Below are 26,281 nucleotides of genomic sequence, written 5' to 3' on the forward strand. Positions count from 1 at the left end.
ATTCACCAAATCCCTTCCGGCGAAGAAATTTGAAGAATTAGTCCGAAAAATTGGAATGCTCATCTTCGTGATTATGCTAAGATTCAGGGGGAGTATTATATGCGCTGCACTCTTTTTCCCTTCGATCAGGTTTTTATCCCACCGGGTTTTTCCTGACAAGGTTTTTAATGAGGCAGTTGATTTTAAGCATATAAAGATACATAATAGTTATACTCTTTCCCTAGTTATGGATTATTCCCACAGGATTTTTCCTAACAAAGATTCTTAATAAGATAACGTCTATTATGAATTATAAATGGACATTCAAGGGGGAGTGTTGAGAAACAGTGAATTGGAAAATTTCAGTGTTCAAGCATAGTGAATGTCATGCCATGCATTTACTGCATGTTAGGAAAGTTTTTCGTCCGCGCAGAAATAGTTGAAAATGTAATGTTAAAAACAGTATACTTTTGCCTATAAATACCAATGTAAGAAATCGGTTCTTCACATCAATGCAATACAATACTCTTTGATATATTTGCATAACTTCTCTCTCCATTTCTCACAGCAGGAACAAATTAGTTGAAGGAAATCACCCGCCCCTTCGAATTGTCCTTCCTTCTGCATCCTCTTAAACTCTCTCTCTAGACTCTCCTCTTGTCTTCTCCGAATCTCTTATAATTCCACTAACACTAGCTCAATTTTTTTTGTATTTTATCTCATACAATCTCACGAATTCGCACTATTTCCCAAATTTTCAAAAACCCTAGCCTCAAAAAAAGAGTTCGCAAATTTCTCATAAATATTCGGAAATTGAAGTTGCTGGTTTTCTTGTCAAATTCAGTTCTCTTATTCCTCCGTTTTGTTCCAGTAATTTTGCTTAAAAAGATTGTAAATTTTTGTTTTACTTGATATCATTCATGGAATTAATTGAGTACCTCCTCAATTACAAATTGAAGTTATAGTTGTGCCTCAATTACATCAAAGATGGTTATGGAATCAGATGTTCAATTAGTTGAAGATAGAGTAACTCAAGAAGAAATGGAGTCCGAAGACGAGGATGTCGATTTCAATCCCTTCTTAAAGGAAACTCTCGTTGATTCAGAAGCTTCCTCAAGCATAAGCTCTGAAGCAGAAGGATTAGATAAAGACGTTATCAGCAGCCATGACATTGACGGTAATGCAATAACAACGACGATGACGACGACGACAACAACAACAACAACAACAACAACAACGCCAATGACTGATGTTGCTAATGAGGAGGTATGTGGTGGTGATGTTAATAATGATTTGGTTTTAAATTTGGAAGAAAGGAGAGAGATTAGGTTTAAGAGTGATAAACCTAGGATTGAATTAGATGAGGATGAAGATGATGCTATATGTAAACGGACGAGAGCGCGGTATTCGCTTGCGAGTTTTACACTTGATGAGTTGGAGACATTTCTGCAAGAGAGTGATGATGATGATATTCAAAATGTGGATGAGGAGGAAGAGTATAAGAAGTTTCTTGCCGCGGTTTTGAATGGAGGGAATGGGGATGATCAGGGGAGATTGGAGGGTAATGATGATGATGATGATGAAGATAATGATGCAGATTTTGAAATTGAGATTGAAGAAGCTCTTGAGAGTGATGTTGATGATTGTATAGTTATGCCTGAGAAGGTTGAGAGGTTGGAAAGAGGTAGTCGACGTCCTGAGACTAGGCGAAATGGATGCAAAAAAGGCAATGCACAACTTAATAAGAGTGTAACACAGCAGGGAAAGGTGGCATTACGTCCACTGTTGCCTGTTGCATCTGTTCCCTATCTTGGTTCTCAATATCCTGGACTTGAGACTTCTTCGGAGTTTTCGTCGTGTGGGCAGTTGTATGGATTCCAGGCTCATCAAATAGGGCAATTGTATTGCCTAATATATGAACATGTACAGCTCCTTGTTCAAGTTTATTCACTTTGTGTTCTTGATTCGTCGAGGCAGCATATTGCATCTCAAATTAAGGGTCTATTATGTGAGTTACTTCACAAACGTGACCTGGTATTAGCATGGAGAAATGGACCTTATCCCACTTCTTGTTTTCTTCCTTCAAATGTCGGCCAATCTGTGTCAGTTGAAACCAAGAAAATATTACCTGTAGAAGGCTCTGGCGTATCGCCTAATGATGGTCAGGTACACTTTTCCTTAACTAGTGTAGTAGATGTCAAGGATGTAGACTTTATTATGTGATAGAAAGTTGAAATCACAATGAAGAGAAGTTGGTTTCTTTGTTCAGGGTTGTCGATGGTTGCCTACTGTGGGTGATTCTGTGCGATCAGTTTTGGATGTTGCACCAATTAAGTTAGTTGGAAGATATATTGGTGATGTTTCTAATGGTATGTTATGGGAATTATCTTTATAAGTAGAGAATTTATGTGATGCTTGGTTGAATACCAAATTTGTCTCTTCTGTTGGTGGTTTGTTGGTTCTTTTGATTCTTATCTTTTTTGACCCTCTTTTGTTTTTCAGCTGTACGGGAGCATCAACGGCGGTGTGTGGAAACTACTAATATCTATTTGGAAAGGCAGCCTCTTTTCGCCCTTCCTATTTGTTCGTCGTCTGAGGTAGATGGTAATGTTTCTAATGGAGATGACCCATCTCTAAATACCAGTGCAGTATCACCAAATCATAAAGTACCTAAGAAGACATTGGCTGCTACCCTTGTTGAAAGTACCAAGAAACAATCGGTTGCCTTGGTTTCACCGCAAATTGCTAAATTGGCACAGCCATTTTATTCATTGTTTAATCCAGAATTATTCCCTTACAAACCACCCTCCTCAGCTGTTGCTAATCGGGTGCTTTTTACCGATGCAGAAGACGTGTAAGTTCTGTTCTTTATGTCGGTCAGTTAACTTGATTATAAATTCTTTTTTAGTCTTTAAACCTGTGTTTGACTATTTTGTGATAGTTTAAGTGTTAACATTAGTGGCCATCTTTCCTTTTTCTGTTATATGTATGTGGTTTAAGTATCGAATTGAAGTGAAAAATGCATTGGACTGTATGATACAAAGTACTCAATATGGATCTTTTTTTTCTTGGTTTTTGGATTCGTCGTAGCTTGCTCGCAATGGGAATAATGGAGTACAATAATGATTGGAAATCTATTCAACAGCGTTTTCTGCCCTGCAAATCAGAACATCAGGTAATAACTTGTTAGCTAATTCTCAGTGATTTCTTTGTTGATTTATTACTGATTATTATATTCTCCTTGTTGGGCCATAGTTCTATAGTCTTGTCAATAGATTTGTTCTGCATTTTGGACGTGAATTCAAAAAGATTAATTTGTTGATGCTGTGTGTTGCTACTGTCTGGTTTTCCTTGATGTTGTAATTTGCATATGAATTATCATGCATCATATCAGAAGGGATATGGTTTCTGTTGTTTGTTATCATTGTGGTGGCTGGTGGGAGGGAGTCAGCTTACCCAAGTCATTTAGTGTGGTCTTATTAATCTTATCTGTACTGTGTTAGTGAGCTGCAACCTTTGCCAGTTTACCTGTTCAAGCTTCATGTCATAACTTCTTAAAATTAACTGGATCTATATTGCTATATAAGATGTTATGTGGAGCTATATAGAAGTTGGCATGTGACTATTCACTATTAATGGAATAGAGTTGTTTACCATGTTTCTCTTCAGTTTTATTTTGTAGTGGTTCTGCCTCTCTGGTTTATCTATAAATGATGTATGCCGTACTTATTGTGCAAGTTCGCTTTCTATTAGCTTTTTAGAGGACTCCTTTGGCCTGTTTGGATGCACAGCCAGGGTTACCTAATTCGCCCCTACCCCCCGCGAATCATGTTTCGATTCGTTCGTTCCGAAACGCCATTCGTTCGCGCACCAAATCGGTAGGGAACGCGACTTAGATCGTTAAAAGTGGCGTTCCAAATGGTGGGTAGATATTTCGAGATTTAGGGTTTGAATAAACCCTAATTTTGTTAATTGAAGGGGAAACATAACAAAATTTGTGCTTTAATTATGGGGCTTTTGATAGGAATTTAAAATTGAGTTGATTGAAGTGTTTAGGGTTACCTATTCTCCTTCGGTTGTCTTCTCCTCATCTGGTGGCTGCGGTGGTTGTGGGCGCCTTGAGGTGTTTTTGTTTTTTTTTTTTTACGGGTAGGCAAGAGGTTAAAGATGTTAGGCAATGCAATGAGTGTTTTGGTTGATAGACACTTGGTGGTTCTTGATATTAGAGAAAGTGGAAATGAATGAGTGAGGAAAATGAAGGGTGAGGATTAGTCTAGAGAATGTTACTATATACTCACCATTCATTTTCCTCACCATTCACTGTATTAAGATTTTTTTTTAGGGAATTGGGGTACATGGGAAAAATAAGAACAATAACTTACTATTTCAAGTTTCAACCTTTCTTCCTTTCCCCATAATTAAAGAGCCAGGTTTTGGGTTATTATCATTTGTTTATTGTGGCATTGTAATTGATTCTCAAACTTCTTTTTTTTAACGACTGAATATTATAAAAAAAACTATAGTCAAAATGAGTGCCTATTTTTTATCATTATTAGTGCGTATTATGTTCCATCGAATTATGTTCCTAAAATCCGTTCCGGAAAAAAATCCCATCGCGATCCAAATTCTTTCGACTAGCGAATCGCGTTCCCGAACCCATTCCGCGATCCAAGGCGACCCGCGAATTAGGTAACCCTGTGCACAACATTTACTTTCCACTCTCTTTCTTCGCGGCATTCTTCTTTCATGCAAACATATGCTATGTCGTGATTAGTTAACTTTGCTAGCTTTTTATTTACTTCCTGCATTAGATTTGAAGAGCTTATGCAAGGAAAATGCTATTTTGTTTGGTTTTCAGTAGGATGCTATATAATTTATAATGTCCCTTTCACATGACACCTTTTTATGTCACAGATTTTTGTAAGGGCAAAAAATCGTAGCTCGTCCAGGGCCCCAGAAAATCCAATAAAGGTATTCAATTCATTTTGTCAATTTGACATGTTTGTTGTATTCATCTAACTTCTTTGCTTACCTGTAAGCTTTATAACTTTTGTTTGTTCTTTTATGTTGTACCCTATCTTTCTATGGGATGTTGTATCTTGCTCTGATGGAGATGTCTAAAAGAACATTTGTCATTATATTTCCTGTTTTTTTTTTTCATTTTCTTCCACCTCCCTCTAGAAATAATAAATTTATGTGCTAGTTTCAGTCACCATCTAAAGTATCAAAATAATCAAATACTTGTGCTCTTTGCACTTGGTTTGCAAGCCATGCTTGAGCTATCCCTAGGCGTGAGGCGTGGAAAGATGCCTATTGCTAACCTGAAGTACTCCCCGGAGCTAAAGTTTTTTGGGGGTTCCTGCTTCAAAAGTTCAAGTAGTTAGAAAAAAAATTGGAACTTACTTGAATGTATTGTAACAAAATGACCTGTGAAACTATCAGCTCTATTTGATTGATTTCCTTGCTGGTTTTCATTATTCAATCTAATGTCAAAAAATATTAGAGAGAATAGAAAGAACAATTGTTGAAAGTAAGGTATGAAGCCTCATGTATTTTGGTTTGGGATTTATGAGCTACTTTCTTCGCCTTGCACTCACTTAATATTGCTGAAGTCTTGTCCTCCTCTGTCTCTCTCATTTAGGCTCAGAGTATTAAATCTCGGCACATCACCGCATTGCAACTGCACTGTAAAGGTACTTGAGCCTACTGCGACTGGGATATTAGGTTGCAATAGCAGATAACCTTCTCCATTGCCTGTGAAAGGGGTTCTGCCATCGCGACTGAATCCAAGATTAAAAACCATGTTCAGGCTTATGTTGTTTGAGGCCTTAAGACAGCACTATGTTGCTTGTCTTCTCCTTCCGTTGTTGTTTAGTTTCCTCCACATGCATTCTTTTCATCTATCTCTTCTTCTACATTTACTTTTGTTATGTTATCTCTTCCATGTCCTATAGATTGCCTTTTCATCTCTTTGGTTGACATGTGTTATTTGACATCTTAGCATGAAGTTGGACCTTAGTGAGTTCAGGAGCATATTCCTAGTGAAATGCTTTTCATTTGGGTCTCCTCTACTAAGAAGATGATGTAGTTGGTACAGTTTGATGATTCTTGGTGATTATTGGGTTAGGAGATTGTCTACTTTCCAATGGTTTGTTACACTGAGGATCTAATGCATCCCGTGGTTGAGGACTAGGAATATGAATCTGGGGTTAGTTTGCGTCACTATAGGGATCTTGATGTAGAGGCATTAGAGATGCTATGGATCACACTGAACTTCTGTACTCAACTGTTTATACTAAGGCGTTTCATCTATATGGTCAAGGATCCTTCACTAAGATTTGAGGCTCCATGAGTTTGGCAAGGAGTATTAACTTTTTCCAAAGTTAAAGTCTTAATATACATCAATTTTGACTAGTGGTAACTAGATCAACTGGAATTGGTGTTAGAAAGGAACTGTTAGTGAAACCTAGAACTTTCCTTTAGGTGAAAGAATGAAACTGATCCTGGGGATAATTATAGGAAGTTTTGTTAGGTGCTGGAAATAACACCAGAGTGCAAAGACCTTTGTTGCTCTGGAGGGGTTTTGAGGAATGAGGACACCTTCGTTTGACATTTGTGCCTATTGGAATTTTCTCGACCTGTTACTGATTGGGTTAATTGGTTCAGATTCCTATAGAGTAGTGGGATAAGAATGTTTAGGTCTGTAGTTTTCATGACAACATGAATAATGCCTGCTGTGAGACGTGAGATCCATGTTATATTGACAACTAAGGGTGCGTTCTGTTCAACTTAAAAAATTAAGTTTCAGGTCCAATAAGTTCAGATAAGTTCAGATAAGTTCAGATAAGTTCAGATAAGTTGCAATAAGGTCTAATAAGTGCAATAAGTTCCAATAAGGTCTAATAAGTTCCAATAAGTTCCAATCAGGTGCAATAAGTTCCAATCAGGTGCAATAAGTTCCAATAAGGTCTAATAAGGTCCAATAAGTTCCAATCAGGTCTAATAAGGTCCAATAAGGTCCAAATAGTCAATGTTTAATAAACATTTGTATTATTGTCCACTATTTTGTTATTCATAATTTCATATCACTATTAGCGGGTTATGTTATTATTAGAATTTCAATTAAAGTACCACAATGATCATATAGTATTATACTTGTATTAGTGTCTATTATTTTTTATTTATTTGTATTATGTCTATTATTTATTATTTATTTGTATTATGTCTATTATTTATAAATTTATTTGTTTATGTCTATTATTTCATTATTCATATTACTATTAGCTGATTATGTTATTATTAGAATTTTTTATTAAAGTACCACAATGTAAGTATTATACTGTTTATTGTCTATTATTTGATTATTCATATTGCTATTGAATAATATTAAATCATGGTCAAATAATTAAGGTTAACAATAATAATAAATTAATAATAATAATAATATAATAATAATAATAATAATAATTTTTTTGATTTTCTACTGTTTTATAAAATTAAAACAACACTATTAATATATTAGTGATGAAAGTTATGTATAGGCAAATATATAATAGTAATTTTTTTGTATTAATTATTATCATAAGAGATTTAATAATCATTATTTTTAAAGGACGAATTATAATAATAATTATTCCACAAAAATTTTTGAGGGGTAGTATAATTAATGTGGTAATATTTATGTTATTCATGGTCAATGTTTTTGTCTAATAAGGTCAAATAAATTTCAATCAGGTCTAATAAGGTCTAATAAGTTTCAATCAGGTCCAATAAGGTCTAATAAGTTTCAATCAGTCAATAAGTTTCAATAAGGTCTAATAAGTCAATCAGGTCTTATAAGTTCCATCAGGTTCAATCGTCCAATAAGTTGAATCAGGTCCAATCAGTCAATCAGGTTTATAAGTTTCAATAAGTCAGTTCAGGTTCAATAAGTTCAGTTCAGATAAGTTCCAATAAGTTCAGGTCCAATAAGTTGAATAGAACGCACCCTAAATGCCTAACAATCCATGTCAACACAACGGAACTTGGTTATGGGTATGAAATTTGGTTGGAAGCTTGTCTGGCCGTTTTGGGGCGGATTACAAGGATGGCGAAGTATTACGTTAGAGGTGTGGAATGGTGGGTTATAATACAGACGAATTTTCTACCAAATTGCCTATGATGAAAATTAGCTTGTTTTTCCCATATACAAGCCCTATTTGGAATTGTTCGACTTTCTTTTTTGGAAAATTCTTCATGGTGGCCTCCTACTTTTAGTTTTTCTATTTGGTGGCAGACCAAAAAAAGATTTATACCAAGTGATATACTCCCTCCAGTCTTTATTAGTTTACCCCTTTCTTTTGCACAAAGTTTTAGGAGAAATAATGTTGTGGGTCATAGAAACAAAGAGAAGCTATTATTTTATATTAAAGTTGAATGCATGTGTGATGAAAACTTAGTGGTCCCATTCCAAAAATAGAAACAAAAGAAAGGGGTAAACTAATAAGGGACATCCGAAAAAGGAATATGGGTAAACTAATAAAGACCGAAGGGAGTACTACTTTAAGCAATTATATTTAGCGACCCTAATCCACTCAGAACGTGGCTCAATACCCACTTAAAGGTGAATTACTAACCTGCCCTCAGGTATACATCTAGAGTGTAAAGGAAAGATCTTATATCAAGTGCATAGGATGCCCTTCTGAATTCTTATAATCAAAGATCCTGCAAGTGGCTGTTATTGCTATGAAAACTCATAGGAACACAATCTAATTACCTGCAACTCAACATCCACCAATGGGATATTGGCTATGAAAGAACATACCTAGATAAGAAATATACGGTGATGAAGGGTATTACTTGTAGCTATCGTAGATATATATATTATATGAGACCCTCTCTTTTCTTCTCTCCTTTGCTTTTGGTAAGTCCATTAAACCTAGTGAAAGGATGTAAGTTTTTTCTTTTCCATTTACAAAACGAGGGCTAGGATATCTTAATAATTAATAGGCTCTTGGAATATGGTTCATGCATGATTTTTTGAATAAAGGAGGTAAAGAAGTGTGAGGTAGGGACAAAATGTATACAACCTGAGCTTGTGATTATGTGGTGAGTTAGCAAGGAGAGATAGAAAAGGCAATGCATGAAGCGTTGTATACTTGTATTTGAAGTGCCCAAAATTCTTGTGCTCTTGATATTGAAAGCAGTTGAAGGTGCCCTAACTAAGGAAGCTTTGAGATCAAAAAGTTGAGAGCTAAAACCTCCGTCAATTGTAAGGTCAAATCTCGTATGTTACCATCTGAAATATGTAGATGGCCTTAGTTGGGAGCCAATTAGTGAATTGGAATTTTTAGATAGAGGGATTGATGACAGAAGAACATCTCCGTCCTCTATTTCTCTTGATATCTTGCCCTTTCATTTCTTTTGATTATATTATATTTCGCTCCTTCCACAAATATGCTTCCTATTTCCTATTTCATAATTGAGTCTAGTTGATACCCCCCCCCCAGTGGCGGATCCAGGATTTGAGCCACGTGGGTTCGGAGTTGTTCAAACATAAGTTCCGAAATTACGTTTACTATCTAGAGTTGTATTTTTTGTAATGAAAAGAGAAACTTTCAACAATTGTACTTAGCAGAGGTTTCATTCTTAATTATATCGTCACAAAAGATAACAAAATAAATATTTGTATAACAAAAGACTATCATTATCTTCTAAAACAAAAACAGAGTTATAAAACGAACTACGAATCGAGTATCAATTATTACGACAATTTTCTTTAAATCCACTACCAACCAAGTGTTGAAAGTAATTTCATATCTATGATACGAAACGATGAAAAAAAAGAAATAATATAGAAACTAGCACAAATGAAATCTAAAATGACAACTAACAAATTCAACACTAATATGCTCTTCGTATTATAGTTTGGATGATAATAAGCTTTGTCATGGTTTTTGTTCAGAATTGATGTATAAATTCTTCCATGTCAAATGTTAATATTCACACATTTAGTTTATAAAATGCACCTATAATTTTTTTATAGATATTAACACACATTTTATTACATATCACGTAAGTATATGAGCAGTGAATGTCAAGTAATTAATATAGTTAGTGCATGATTATTTGATTCCTAAAGCAAGAAAACTGAGAAGAGAATGAAAATAATTTTCTACTTATTTTCGCACATATCGTGTGAATATAAAAATAGTAATATTTAATTGGAGGGTGATATATTTACAAATATAGAGGAGAGGTAATTAATAAAGTAAGAACTAAAAGAACGAAATAGACTAAGATATAAAACATAAGCTATAGTCCATTAGACTTCTAGTAATATAGACCACTAGACTTGTAGTAATAAAAAGTAAGGAAAAGGGAAAGCAACAATAAAATGACCTTTTAAGAAGAGTAGAACCTGTGACCTTGGACACAAGGACTCAAAAACACACGCGGACTACCACTGGAACACAATACTACATACTGAAATACTATGCGCGCTTAATATATATCCCGTCATTATTTCCTTATTTTTCCAATTTGCCCGATTTTTCTCCGGATCCACGTGGGTTCAGTTGAACCCACTGAACCCACGCTGGATCCGCCACTGCCCCCCCCCCCCCCCCTCTTTTGTTTACTCTTGTCACAGTTTTTCTTGTAGTCAGATGAAGCTTTCAAAAGTTTTGGTAGCTAGAGAAGGGCAGGGATGGCAGGACAGCTCAAAGAATTAATTTTCATACAAAATGCTAAGTGAATTGAGCTTCAACTAGTTCTGTAAGGAGAAAAGGGTTATATATACTTCCTCATTTATATTTCTTTTTGCTATTAATGAATAAAAGCTGACATATCTATATCTCCCTTATCTTATATTGCAAGCTTTGATGAATTGACACCCACATTAGTACCTAACTATCTGATATTGATACTTGAGTCCATGTAATATAGGGAAGATGGGTTCTCAATGAGTTTTCTTCTTTAGGGTATGAGAGGCAATCTTGTGCTCAAATTTATTTTATGAAAAGGGGGTTTTGAATTTTGAGAAAGTGACATGAAGCTTTATTGCACTTTCATAATACATCGCTTTAATATAGGTGAAACAGAGGGACTTTGGACTTTCCTTATTAGTTTGATTGTATTGGATTTTCTTTGTGGTGATCAAGGGTGTGTTTAGTTAGATGGAAAACATTTCTAATGGAAAGTGGTTTTTTGGAGGAAAACTCAATTTCAGCTTAATTTCCTTTGTTTGGGTGCAAGGAAAGTATTTTTCCTTTGAACAGTGAGGGGAAGTGTGGTCTCCCTTGCCTTACTAGGGAAAGTATTTTTCCACCATTGGAAAATAAAGTTCCACCCATATTTTCCCTCCTTGATTCAATCCAAACCAAACAAAGGAAAGCGAGGAAAAAAGTTTTCTTGGAAAACACTTTCCTCCCAACCAAACACACCCGAAGTCTCTTCTGGCCCTTATATGGTTTTGTTTTCATAGAGTGTTTTTTTTTTTTTTTTTTTTTTTTTAATTTTATTTTATTTTTTTTTTATTTTAACATTAGTAGCTTCTATGTAGCTCTAATCGTTTAGTAGGCCATGAGTTGGCTGAAGTGGCTAGGGCGAGGATTGAGGAGGTACGGAGCTATGATTCTTGATCTTAGTTTATGGAAAGTCTATGGTAATCCTTTTACGTAGAAAGTATGTTTATGAATTGAATGCTCTTAGATTGTGTCAAGGTTGTAAAACGATTTGTTTGGTCTTAAATTGAATCTTAATACGAGTGAGTCACTGTACTCTTGAGCTGTTGGCTTACAGGCGTGGCTGATTAGGCTTCTTTAGCTGATTGAACCTGTTCAGGGGCCTCAAATCTACCTATTCTCGGTGATATCCTGTTGGGTACCTCAATCAGACCATAAAACTTCTCAAGAAATTATTGTTGGAAAGCCCCCCCCCCCCTTTTCGGCTCCCTCATACTTATGGGGTGATGTCTTTCTTTTACTATCTTGCGTTAGTTGCCTTTGTTTGGATCACTTTTGTATGTTGAAGACTTTGGAGAAGATTACAAAAGATATTTTATGTCCTAGTCCAGAAGGTCTCATAATTGATTGGTTGGGACTAGGTCTACTGGACTTAGGAGGAGGGTAATAAAGTTTTTGGAAACGTCAGTCTATGTTTGTGCATTTACGAGAGGTGGGGTTTCTGAGAAAATCCTTGAGAACCATATTCTCTCGCATAAATATTTGTGGTAGATATGGGCTTTAGTCAAATGGATGCACTGCAAAGAGTCAATGTATCACTTATGCAAGTTGTGGGATCTTGATTTGTTGTAGATGCAACTCTAGTAGCACAGATTTGGTGATGAAAGCTGTGTTTGTGAGAGGATGTGGCTTAGTAAGTTTTAATTCTTCAACCATGTGTGAATTTGATGTTTCTGGGTGTGGGGTCATGATGGTACTGGAACATGTATTGTTCTATACCACTTGTACTTTGCTCAAGGTGTAAGATTTAGTCACATGCCAAGGTGTTAGACATGGCCATATCAGAAGTTCTTTTGTTTTGGGGGGAAACTGAAATTCCCCTAGTAGTTCCCAATACCTATAATTTTTTTCTGACGGGGGCCCATACCTATGTTGGAAGTACCGAGTATATGATATGTATATTTGAAGTGACTTAGCAAGTTAGCGACATGGTTTATATATATATTCTTTTGAACACTTGCTTCTTCAATCATCATCACCCCATTGACCAGTGTGATGGCACTCGAAAAGTAAACTCTCCTTCTAGTTCTATCTGGATTAGCATGCTCAAAATTACTAATGTCAGTTACAGTTGCACTGGAGGCTTTCAAAAATGTATCTTATTAAGATATGCACATAGTTCCCTTTTTTAGGATTTTGGCCCTAGTTTTTCTATGCTTTAGAGGAGCTAGCTACTTAGGCTTGTATATCCTGAAGTAGTGGTAAGAGCTCATTGTATATTTGTCCTGTTCACTGTGATGGGTTTATTTTCTTAGCGCAGATCAAGGTAATGGAGTTAAACGATTCTCCTAGTTTCAAGAACCTCAGCCATTTGTGTGTTTCCTTGCTATTTATCCTTGTGGTCGTAATGTGCCCCCCTTTTTTTTCCTGTTCTCTTGTAGTTGCTATTTTAGTAACAATTTTTTCTCTAAATGCAAATGACTAAAATTCTAATTTTCTTTTTGTTTGGCTTCATTCAGATTGTACGGAAAATGAAAGCATCTCCACTCACAGAGGAGGAGAAAGCTCGTATTGAGGAGGTAATCATAATCTTTTGACTTCTTTACATGTTTAATGATGAATTATTCTCTAAGTCAAGATTGTCAACTGATTAGTGGATGTCTTGTCTATTGCTTGCACTTCTAAATAACCTCAGGGACTCAAGGCATTCAAACTAGACTGGACATCAGTTTGGAGAAATATAGTTCCATATAGGGATCCCAATCTGCTTCCTCGGCAGTGGCGCATTGCTATTGGAACTCAGAAATCATACAAAGCTGATTCAGCTAAGAGGGAGAGACATCGAATATATGAGTCAGAAAGGAGAAGCAAAGTAACAGCTAGGAAATACACTCAGATGGGACCAGAGAAGGAGGTAATATTCATGTTTCCAGTGTGTCTTCACTAGTTACGTGAACATATACAATTTATGGGAATATATACTATGTACACACACACACATATAATATATATATGCTACAAATATCTATGTACTCATGTTTAAATAAAAATTTCACACATATACTCTCTCCGTTCCAAAATAGGTAAAACACTTGCTTTTGGCTCATTCATTAGTATTACAGAGAGAGGAAAGACAAGGGAATATTTGCTTTTTGGATGAAGAGAATGACGGAGGAGACCAAGATGCCACAATAGGAAGTGTTTCATTTGTTCTGAAACAAATAGCGGAAAGTGTTTCATTTATTTTGAAATACAAGGAGTATGATTTTATGTCCAGATTGGGGAGACGGGGTGAGTTGGTGAGGGTGGATAGAGAAGAACACGTCATGTATGTTCTTTGAGACACCGATATCTGCTTAATGATTGAGATTGTGGCAAGAGGTGATATGGTATCAGCTCTTAGTTTCTCCCTCTATCGTCAATTATGGATATAATTCCTGGTATTTCTTTTAGATTGTTGATAAATATGGAATTTAGGCCTGCAGCTCATCTATTGGTTTTAAAAGTTAGTTCGTTTCCTTATGTAAAATTATTTTGTAACAGATTCAAACTTGATGCGACTTAAATTGTATCAATACACGCTTAACTGTGTTAAAAATGGATAATAAAGGCTAATATGGTATATAATGGGTTCTGATGGATATCACGGTTTGATTTGAAGCACACATTACAGAATGGGAATTGGCTGAATGGCAAGTCCATAATCAGTTACAGAACAGCGTTTGCATGATGGAATATCCTTGTTTTGATTCCTTGCTCGACACACAGCATTGCAGCTAATGTATTGAATAATACCATTTGGATGTACCTAATGTAAAAGTTTGTGTGCTTTAGCTTGGATTTCTTGTGGGATTGATTCTTGTGGAGCTATCTTTTTTGTAAAATATTGTTTGCTAGAAGTCCAGATGGCGGGATTCTTTTCTGAGTAGATGTCAAAACAGTTAGACAGTCTGGTGCAGTATGTTATTTTGGCTTGTATTTTCTATGTTTTAACTGCTTCTAATATGATGATTTATTTGTTTGCCAGAGTGAAAGCGGAGAGGACTGCATGGACAATGATAATGAAGCATTTGTTCATGAAGCCTTTTTGGCAGACTGGAGGCCCACTTCCTCTGGACAAATTCGTTCCAAAATATCGGCTGCAAGCCTTAAGTCAGGATGTTTGCTTGGAAATTCACCTGTTTCTAGATCTTGTGCTGTCCACAATGAGGCAGGTCATCATGAGAATCAAGAATCTCAATCTGACAAAGGTGAGACCCGTGAGGTTTCAGCTGCTTCAGAAAATTGCCATCTAATGCATTACAAATCTTTGCATCCTTGTGTAACCTCTAGCTATCCACCACCTATTGCAACTTCAATGACATTTGAAGATTGTCCGTTGCAATCACAGAGGCCTGGAAAGTCTAGCATTTCCAATTTAGTTAAGTTAGCACCAGAATTACCCCCTGTCAAACTTCCTCCAGCAGTCCGTGTTATGTCTCAAGCTTCTCTCAGAAAGTCCCAGCTCGGGAGCTCCAATCAGGTTGCTACTGCTAGTCCTGAGATTGAAAAGTCTTTTGTTGATCCCACTGTTTTTGACTGCTCTATGAATTCAGTAAGACGTATGCACGGCAAAAATAAGATCTCAAACCTCAACTCTGCTAGTGTGCCTTTTCAGACGGACGGACTCTCGAAGGATAGATGTCTTGGTAAAGAAAGAGGCACGGACATGGATCCTCAAATGCACCCTTTACTGTTCCGAACAATTGAAGAGGGGAATATACCGAGCTACCCAGTCGACAATTCTATGAGGATTCCAACTTTTAGTTTTTTTCCTCCTATGCAACATCAAACAAATGTGACTCCCCTTCGAAATCCTTGCACTGCTGGCCCCAACAATGGCTTAGAATCTTTCAGCTTGAAAGACACTGCCCTGGGATCTTCCAGTCTAGATTTTCATCCCTTATTACAAAGAGCCAAAGAATTTAGTGCCGACTCTTTAGATGCTGGCTTGACTTGCTCCATACTGAATACTGATCTGGAACTCTCTAGGGATCAGTTTGTAGAAGATATAGTTTCTGATGCTGGGGCAACTGCATCTCAAATAGCTACCACTACTAGACCAAGCAGTCCCAATGCAGATGCAAATGATTTGGACTTGGATATTCGCCTGAGCTTTGCGTCTAAAAGGAGGAAAGTTTCAAGTCTTGAAGGGGTTAAAATTAATCGAACATCTGCATCTGTAAGTGGAACAAGAGCTGTGGAAAGTATGGGAGAGAGAAGTGGCACGCACTGTGAAACGTCTCAGCTTGCAGATATTGTTGCTAGCAAGCATATGGAGACATCGGGTCCTGGCAATTCTGCTCCAATGTCGCATAAACTTGATGACGATAATGGTACATGTACTAATGAAAATGTTGGTGATCATCCGCTCTTAGAAATTGTGATGGAACAGGAAGAATTGAGTGATTCTGATGAAGAAATTGAGGATGTAGAGTTCGAGCGTGAAGAAATGGCAGATTCTGATGGAGAAGAGGGATCAGATGCTGAACTGGTTGCTGATGCACATGATAAGGTGATATTTTTCTTCGCACCTGAAAAAGCCCCCTTTTAAATTGCAGTCATGCCTTTGATTTTTGGAAATTTTGTCAAAAAAAACCTTTTAAAATGTTCAATTTTGCAAGAAAAACCTTTTAAAGCATTCTTTGCAACAAAAAAAACCACAAACTTAAATTTTCTTGCAAGATGAAACCTATTCCCATTTTTCAGTATGGTTTTTGAGATGCATAAGGGTGCTGCAGTTAATGGAAATAGGGGGTTAAAAAAAAAGATAGAAGGATCATCATCGGAATTGAGAAAAAACACACCGTAATATGAGAATAGGTTTCTTCTTGCAAGAAAAAATTTAGTTTGTGGTTTCTTTTTGAAAAGAATGCTTTATAAGATTTTTTTGCAAAATTAAACCTTTAAAAGTTTTTTTTGGCAAATTTTTTTCTGATTTTTTATGCATTTCTTCTGTTTTAGTTAGGTGCTAGGTTCGGGATATATTGTAGAACTTATTTAGTTGCTTCCTCCCCTCGATTTATGTTGTTAATGTAAGATATGTTGTCCGTCCAGAAATAGCTGTGACGTCATGTTTGGTTAGTGGGATCAGAACATGGGCTTTAGATTTATAATCCCAAAAGTGAAAATCCATGTTTGATTAAGGAAATCAGGAATTCTATGTGAAATTGGGATGGCGATCAAGGATCTCCCTATAAATGGAAATCTGTTGGGAGTTGGGACAGAGGGAGAACTATCTTAAGGAGTGTCGTCTAAAAAAAGAATTACGTAGTATGAAAATTGGTGGCTTTTTTCCTCACATCACGTGTACTATATCCAGATGGGAAAAGTATGTTCTGATTCCAGAAACTTGGGATCCCAACTCCTTGATCTTCCTTCCTCTTCTGCAAATATGCAACTTACATTTGTATTGTGCTATAGAAGTAATTCATAACAGCAAACTGGTGTTTTGAACGGTTTGTCCTTGTAACCTTCATCTCGATGGATGACCTTATTGGTCCTGGATTTTCTTTGTTACATGTCTTTGATGGTTTCCCTATACTGCAAATGAAGTGTCTCTCCCCCTTGCAACATGAGGCAATTATATCACTAATTGGTTCTTTTGGTGGTGTGACCCACTGACATACAAAAGAACCCCGAGAAACTGACCAACTCAAAGCAAAGAGAAGTAGGTAACAGCAGCAAGAACGTAATGCATGTTTTCCATTTGAGATACTCTATAACACCCCCTGAGTAAGAGTATTGGGATGAAGTGCAAATGTGGATTATCTTTGCACGCTGGAGATTGACCGCACCTTGCCCTGTTATGTGCTTAATTTGCGAATATCTTGTCATGCTAATGCATGGTCTAGAATAGCTAATTATGAATAATTAAAAATTGCTTTGGCTGCTGCCTTTCCTTTGTTCTTAGTATTTCACTTGTTGATTCAGGAGCAGTCACATGCTGCTTTGGGCATAGATAGTCACACTCAGCTTTCCGAATCACTTGCACCTGGAGCTTCAAAAAGGACCCGGACTCAGAGAAAAGGAAGATTTCCTAGTTCGGGTTTGGCTGGTCCAGGGAAAGGCCACGCAAAGGGTTCCTGGTTAAGTTTGAATTCTCATGGCTCTCATTACAAACCACTTTCCAGAACCAAGAGGACAGAAAGCTCTTCTGAAACAGACCCAATTCCATCACATCCTAATGGATATGGTAAGAAGGCAGTTTCAAACTCAAAAGCATCAAGTGAACATAAAACTAATATTTCCCAGAAAGATTTGTTCTCCACGTCATCAAGGAATTCCAGAAAGCATGCCTCAAAAAATTCACCCCCTTTGAGAGCAGACGTTCTTGCTGGAAAGTCCAGTTGTACAGAGAAGGATTGAAATGTTCGATAAGTGAATAGAATCTGTTGTCTTTGCTACCGATCAGCTTGAAGGTTTTGACATGCTGGAAATGACACCCTTACAACAAACAGTGGAGCCTCTTTTGAGGTCCTCTTTCATGCGTCTTATTCAAGCAACCTAATTTTCAGATTGACATGAACGAATCTGTGAAGTTCAGGTATGCCTTCCTTGTAGGGATTCTTTTTTTGGTCTTGTGAATGTCGGGTTTGTTGTACATCCCAGCTCCCTCCCTCTAGCGAGGAGGGAAGGAGTGGCATAGAAGATGCAATTGTACATAATGTGTTATATCATTCTTTCCCTGATGTGCATTCTGATAGTCTGTTTTAGGTATTATGTGTACATATACAAGCTCATCTAGTGATTTGTAGAAAATAATGATGATGGGTTCATAATTCTTACTACATACAAATCTGAGTTTGTTTCTGCCATGAAAGAAATGATGATGCTTTTGTTCAGTGGGACTCGGAGTCAGTTACAGACTTCTAGTTACCAACTCCTAAAAGTGAGGGTTATCAAAAACTGAAAGATGTATTGTGATATAGAGAAGGGTCAAATTCTTCACATAATATATCATCATTATCATCCTCTCGAGAAGAAAAGGGGTAGAGGGGATGTAACTTGTTAACCTACTTATTTCTTAGCTTGTGAAATTCAATTAGTAAGTTCCTATTCTTTTGGACTAAAAGAAACTAAACAGAATTTAATTGAGAGAGTGTTTGAACTGAAATTGAACTGTGAGAAATCGAATCGTATAAAGTTTTTTTAATTACTTTTGCTGTCGTTGAGAATAGGTCTTCTTCGTCTCCTCCTTCCATATAGAAGGAACTCCTTCATGCTATGTCCTTCATGATTGCCACTTCAGTGAAATTGAATTAAACTGAAAATAAGTTTAAAGGAACATGGACTAAGTGTGCAACTCTGTAACTTTACGTTTCAGTGGAGTTGTTAGAGATAGAAGGTGAGGTCGGGGAAGAATATACTTCCTCCGTTTCTTAATAAATTCATCATATTGACATTTTACACTATTTAAAAATTCAACTTTTATCATATTTAATCACTATTATGTAAAGATGAATGTCAATCTCTTAATTGTTATTGGGTTAATCTCAATATATATTCTTTTTAATAATATATTATTGAAGATATTGATGATCAAAGTTGTGTGTTAGTAAGTGTGTCTAGTTAATACTACGTCTGTTTTTTTTTAGTTGCAACGATTAGACATTTTTCCTCTCTACTTTATGTCAAATCGTTGCAACAAAAAAAAAACAGAGGTAGTATAGTTTATCAAGAAATAGGAGAAGTAAGTTCTTATTCAGCTCAGGATAGGAAAACATATTTTAGGAAATAAGTTCCTACTCAAGGGCCATGTTACAAATTACTAAATTAGTACTCTGTTTGTCATTATCAAACTCCTACGCTATAAGCCTATAACCTTCTTTTGTAATATCAGCAAGATAGCATCATACCAGTAAGTCATTTTATTGGATAAGCGTTTCCATTTACGCTTATCAATTATAACATGACATTTCATCATTTTCTAGTATTAGGAAAAAGGTAAATAGAATAAATCTTCCATGGCACTTCTTCTATGTTCTTTTATCTTTCTCACTTTCCTCTGTGTTTGTCAATGTACTCATTGAGAGTTCAAACTTCAAACAAATCGAACAAGATCCCACACGAAAATAATTTTTCTTATATATTGAGAAAAAATAATCAAATTTCCTATGTTTATCGGCAGTCTTGATATTGAGTCTGAAGAAACAAAGACCCTTTTGAGACTCATCCCTAATCTAAGATATTCTGCTTTAAATGTCAAGCAAGGATCCAGGAAGTGAGTGTCTATTTTTGAGACTCTGATAAAGACTCAAAGAACTGAAGAAATGTAGTCAGCTGGCAGATACCTAAGCCTATGTCTTTTTTTTTTTTTTTGAAATTCTACATGACGACTTAGTTTGTATGTTTTTATTTGGTGACAGGACAAAAAATGATTTATATTAAGTGACGTCAGCTTTATGTAAATATATATAGTGACCTTATTAAGCTTTTATTAAGTTAATCTAATACAACCACAACCACAACCACAACATAATCCTACCACCACCACAACATGCAAACACCATCCTAACCACCCAAAAGATGCCTCTTTCGCTCTCTTTTTTCCACCACCCATCTTTATCCCTTCTCCCTCCCGTCCTTTCTTTCTCCTCTACTATTGTTCTCTTACCTTGAGTTGGAGTTCGAATTTTCGGGCTCGAATATCATTTTTGGACGGCTCTGGTGGTGGACTGTTGAATTTTTGACCATACAAGTGTGAAAGAGGGTCACTGGTGGAGGTGAGAAAGAAGGGCTAGAGATAAGAGAGAGAAAGTGGGTGTTTCGGGATGTATTGGTGGGTGGTCGTGGTGGTTCAGGGTTAGAGGAATGGGTTGTGGGTGTTGGTGGGAGTTGTCTCGTGTACTATGGACTCCAATGAAGTGCAGTAGTTTGAGAGAAGGTGGAGGAGGATAGCGTGGACGGCGGGGGAGTGGTAGAGCTGTAAGGAGTCGATGCGAGTTGGAGGGTGACGGCAGAGGAGGGTCGAATTTCGGGGTGGTGCGGATTGGGTAGACCCACATGCGTTCATTCGATGGCCTGGGTGGTGGTGGAGGGGCATCGATTGGGGTTAATAGAGAGAAAGGTGATAAAGGAGGAGAGAGAAAGAGTGTGGTTTAATTGGTTATCCACCAATTAATGAAATAAGATCACTAGGTAGAATTTAATTTGTTAGAGTTGGGAGTTGGTATACCATAAGGAAAATTAAAAGTTAGAGGACACTATGTATAATTTTCTTTTTTCTTCTTACTTTGCAATTCCAACAGGTATAATTTCCAACGGGTATAATAAATGGTTAGATGCCTAGAAATTATATTTTGTAGGATTTGTTGATTTTAATAATGCAACCTTTTAGTCATTTGCAACGAATAAGCAAAACATTTTAGTTATTCCTAAATAATGCAACCTTTATCTAAAAATTCTCTGAATGGGTAAAAACTGGATGCAACCTGATAAACAGGTTTTCGGAACACTTGTCACAATTTCATTAGTTAGTTTTCAATTTTTGTTGAATTAAAAAACAAAATTATTTTTTTCTCTCTTCCTTATCTCCCTCCCCACTAGAGATGGCAGTGGGTAATGGACCCTACCCGGATCCATGGATCCAGATCCATTTTTTACGGATCTGGATTCTCAAAGTTTGGACCCTATGGATCCGGGGTAGGATCTGGAACCTGCTTGAAAAAAACGAATCTGGACAGGATCCTAAATTATTACCCAGATCCAGATCCGTTTACCCAATTTTATAATATTACTATAGTTTAGTATTATATTTTGATAATATTATAATATTAGTTATTACATGTAAAATGGATTTTCACTTGAATTTCGGATTATTATTCTAATTAATGTGTCATTTTTGAGCGAATTTACAGGATAATTAATTTCGAAAATTGGGTTGATAATTAATCTACAGTTTGATAATTGAATAGTTGTAAGTAGTTGCAATATTTATTTTTCAAAAATTAAATGTATTTTTTGGTTGATATTAGATGACTTTATTATTTAAAATCTTTAATTATTGTGAATATTAGGTTAGTTTGAAAACAATAAGCAAGGATCCCTTTTGGATCCGTTCAGGACCCAGATTTATAGGATCCATACGGATCTGGATCTGGATCCTCATTCTTATTACCCAGAGTATCCGGGTAGGATATGGATCCTTGCCTAAAAAACGGATCTGGATCTAGATCCTAGAGGACCCTGTCCAGATCCTACCCATTGCCATCTCTACTCCCCATCCCACCACCAAAACCCACCATTGTTCCTAAATCTCCACCACCAAAACCCACCGGAAAACCCCACCCACCACCAAAACCCATCGAAAAACCCCACCCCACCACCAAAACCCACCGAAAAACCCCACCCCACCATCAAAACCCACCGAAAAATCCACCCCACCCCACCACCAAAACCCACCAAAAACCCCACCCCACCACCAAAACCCACCGAAAACCCCCACCCCACCACCAAAACCCACCGAAAACCCCCACCCCACCACCAAAACCCACCGAAAACCCCACCCCACCACCAAAACCCACCGAAAACCTCCACCCCACCGCCAAAACCCACCGAAAACCCCACCCCACCCCATCACCAAAACCCACCGAAAAACCCCCGCCCCTAGTCCCCTACCCCAAAATCACCACCTCTTCCCTCCCCAACCCCCGAAAAAAACAGACCCAAAATCACCACCTCTTCCCTCCCCCACCCCCGAACCACGCGAGAGAAAAAGGAGAGAAAAGACTTAGCAACGGCTGTGCTGCGACGATTGGGGATGGGGTTGGCTCGTGTGCGCGCTGATTTTGGTGGCAGATGGTGGTGGTGTGGTTGAGCAGGCGTGTGGTGGTGCTGTGGTGGAGGAGAGAGAGAGCAAGAGTTTGGGTGAGAGATAATGTAAGTGATGGAGAAGGGGACGCGTACTGGTGGACGGGAGGTGGTGCCGCGGTGGGTTTGGCTGATTTCATGGAAGGGGAAGGGGAAGGAGACGGGGTGGGGCGAGGGGTAAGGGAAGAAGATGGCTTGGGCAGCAGAGTGAGGGAGGAGGGAGTGAGAGAATTAGGTTTTTTATTTTTCAAAAAAAAAAAATTTAACCTGTTTCACAGGTTACCAGTCAATTTGACTTGTTGTAGGAACTTTAATATAAAGGTTGCATTATTTAGGAATAATTAAAATGTTTGCTTATTCATTGTGAATGGCTAAAAGGTTGCATTATTAAAATAAAAAAAATCCTATTTTGTAGCTAGCTTTTTCTACACTCTTCCAAATTCTCCCATGTCATAGAAAAATTTATTTCTCCAAAATTATTTATCTTTGCAAATGTATCGACCTATTTTACTTTTAATGGATCCAAATTAAAAATTTCGTTCGTCATCATCTCAGATTTATACAGAAGTCTCCCATAATCTTTTACAATATTAATGTAAGTATAAATTTTTGACTAAATAATTGAATATTATTATTATGTAATTCAGTAATTATTATTATATTATCAGTAAATCATCGATTAGTAAATATCATTTTTTTTATTAGGAATGATAATTGGTTCTAAGCCCAACCTTTGCTAGGCTACTAGCTGCTAGCATGCAGGGCATACAAGTTCAGAGGATGGGTACAAGATTAAACCTCCTAGAAGACAACAGGCATAAAGGCTCAGCCTACTGCCACCATAAGTGAATTTTCCAACATATTGTTGGGATGAAGATTCGAACGCTGAGCAATGTCCTGAAATTCGAGGTGGTACTCCACTGCGCTACCACCTCTCACTCATTTGTGAATTCTCATGAAAGTATATAATTAATGTTAAAGAAAAAAATGAAATGGATTGAAAAAATTAATGTTAAACTATTTCCATAGACTTGGAGAGAGTATGAAGGATAAAGCATAAAACTAGAATGAATTTGACAAAAAAAAACTAGGTAAAAATTAGTAGAAAATTGATCTGGCACGGTGTAGAAAATTTGAGTTTGAATTTGTGAGATAAGCACATCAACTGTCATAACTTTACATTTTTTTTAAGGTAAGGAGAATTCCCTTTCAAAGAAGGGGTGAAATTGGGAATCCTTTTTACAAGGGGTGAAGATCGAATCCCTATCACACAGGTAAAAAAAAAAAAAACCTTACAACCATTAAGCCAACCTTGATCCTCTTTCATAACTTTACATAGTACTCCTATTAGACTACTATATCAAGCTCCAACTTCACTTTATAAGATAAGCTAAAGCTAAATACAATATAATGATATATAACTTCTCCCAACCAGACCCGTCTCGAACTATATAGAGGCCTTGTGCGATCTCGTATTTGAAGAATTCAATAATGTAATAGCTCATCCATATTTCACACAATCATATTATGAAAAAAAAGTAGTCCAAATAAGTAGATAAACTTTTTCATTTTACTACTTGAACTTTGTCTATTTTGGGGCCCTCACAATTAAGGGGCCCTGTTCCATGGAACATGTTGAACATGCTAAAAGCTGCCCTGCTCCCAACCTCATAAAAGAGAGTATATAACTTTTAATACAACTTCAATAACACACCCAGTCAACATTGACATCATAGTAGCCAAAAAAAAAAAAGGAGAAAAGTCATGCTCAAAAATCTTAAACATGAATACTCTAGATTGTTTTCAAATAACAATCTATGATAATACATTATGCGTCGACTTTCCTTACTAGTTTTGGTGAATTTTCCATCAAAACGGCTACTTGGTTAGCTCATGGAATTACACCTTCTACTAATATTCCCTTGCAGTTCAACTGGATATAGAAAATTGATATAGTCCCAAAAATCCAAATCTTTCTCTGGCAATGCTTGCAAAATGATCTTCCAATAAAATCTAATCTGGGCCATCGACAAATCACTAATGATGCCCTCTGTCCTATTTGTAAATCTACTAACAAAACTATTGGCCAAGTATTCTTCTCTTGCCCATCCATTTGTCAATATTGGAATTCACATTTTATACGACAAAAAAATCGTAATATAGTGCCCTAAGAGCTTGCTCAATGCTTACTTGTCTTCGTCCCTACCCGAAACGACCGAAAGCCTTACAATTAGAGGTGATCATTTTGGCCCGGCCCGCTGGCCCGGCCCGGCCCGTTTTTGGGCCGGGTTTTTGGGCAGAATTTTTCGGCCCGCGGGCCGGCCCCGGCCCGGCCCGGTCTTTTTTTTTTTTTGTTTTTGGGCGGGCTTTGGGCAAGTTAAAAACGACTTTTTAGTCTATTTTTTGGCCCGGCCCGTTTTGGCCCGCAAAAGCCCGCTAAGCCCGGCCCGAAATAGCAGGCTTTGGACACAAAAATTCGGCCCGAATTTAGGCCCGGCCCGACCCGGTCAATGGGCAATTTTTTTTTGGCCGCGGCCCGGCCCGAACCCGGCCCGGCCCATGATCACCTCTACTTACAATTATTCTGTTATGATCTCTGGAGTATTTGGAAGGAGCGTAATTCAATTGTATTTGAAAATAATACTCTTAATCTCAGTCATATTTATTACAGAGCCCGACATCTATATTTCGAATGGAATGCTCGAACTATGATGGATTTTTTCGTTTACTATCTTTTCTCTTCCTCCTTGCAGGTCTCATAATTCCGTTATAGTCAGTTGGCAACCACCTCCCTCTAGTTATTTCAAGCTAAATTTTGATGGGTCGGTTAGTGGCTCATCAGCTGCTGCTGGAGTGGCCATCCACGACTCTACTGGCAAGCTTGTGGGTGCTCAAGTATATCGATTTGGCCAAACTTCAACTCTTGTTTCAGAAGCGTGGGGGTTATGAAATGGGCTTCTTCTTGCCATCCAACAACAAATCCAAGATTTATACATTGAAGGAAATAACCAAGTAGTTATAAGAATTTTGCAAGGGCACTATGCTTACCCTTGGGCCATCCAAACACTCATTGAAGATATTCAACATCTGCTTCGCCACTTCAGATTCTATACCATTAAACATATTTTTGAGAAAGTCAATCGAGTAGCGGATCTCCTATCAAAAAAAGGTCATAATAGTTCTGCTATCTCAGTTGACATAGATCCCTTCACAGATCCTAATCTTCAAAAGTATGTATTACTTGATTCGTTAGGGTTCTCCCTTGAGAGAAGGGTAACCTAACTTCACTCACGTACCAGAAAAAAAAAATTGGTATAAAGCTCTTCCCCTCAAAAAAAATGTCATAGAGCTCTTTAGAAACAAATGTGACAAACAATTATTTCAAAATAAATTTATCTCTAATTTTCATTTAATAGAATATTTTTTTGATCATAAAACTTCTCTAAAATATATCAACTTTCCAACTCAATATATAATTTCTCCGTTGTCTCTTAGTTGCAATATCTTAGTTTTCAAAATTGTCGAGACATAATTTTAATTATTAATATCTTTAGTTATATATTTGTAAGAATTATGCAAATGAGATATTAGAAAATACACATTGAGACAAATCAAATAAAATCTCACATGCCTGTTTTTTATGTATAAATTATTATGGAAGGTCAAAATAACGGTGAACTGTGAATATTGAAAAGTAAAATTATTGCAATTAAAAAAGAATAGATCAAGTAGTTGATTAAATCCAGTTTCTAGCTAAGCGATTACAGTACTTGCATTGCTTAGGCCAA

At 36.9% G+C, this 26,281-nt stretch overlaps 1 protein-coding gene across 3 annotated transcripts; it reads left to right on the forward strand.

Annotated features, from left to right (window-relative positions):
• Positions 1–544: 544 nt before the first annotated feature.
• Positions 545–18,494, forward strand: LOC104891613 (uncharacterized). 3 transcript variants are annotated; one of them, XM_010677323.4, is made up of 10 exons: positions 545–2,145; positions 2,249–2,348; positions 2,482–2,833; positions 3,070–3,154; positions 4,894–4,950; positions 13,163–13,222; positions 13,339–13,557; positions 14,671–15,165; positions 15,301–16,197; positions 17,616–18,494. In XM_010677323.4, exons 1-10 carry the CDS (start codon positions 967–969, stop codon positions 18,048–18,050), a joined length of 3,879 nt encoding a protein of 1,292 aa, XP_010675625.2. In that variant the 5' UTR covers positions 545–966; the 3' UTR covers positions 18,051–18,494. The 3 variants fall into 3 exon arrangements, with proteins under 3 accessions (XP_010675625.2, XP_010675623.2, XP_010675624.2); XM_010677321.4 differs by having other exon boundaries at positions 14,671–16,197; XM_010677322.4 differs by having other exon boundaries at positions 14,671–16,197; positions 17,622–18,494.
• The last annotated feature ends 7,787 nt before the right edge of the window (positions 18,495–26,281 follow it).

Source organism: Beta vulgaris, chromosome 4, assembly GCF_026745355.1.
Source record: "Beta vulgaris subsp. vulgaris cultivar EL10 chromosome 4, EL10.2, whole genome shotgun sequence".
Taxonomy (NCBI): Eukaryota; Viridiplantae; Streptophyta; class Magnoliopsida; order Caryophyllales; family Amaranthaceae; genus Beta; species Beta vulgaris.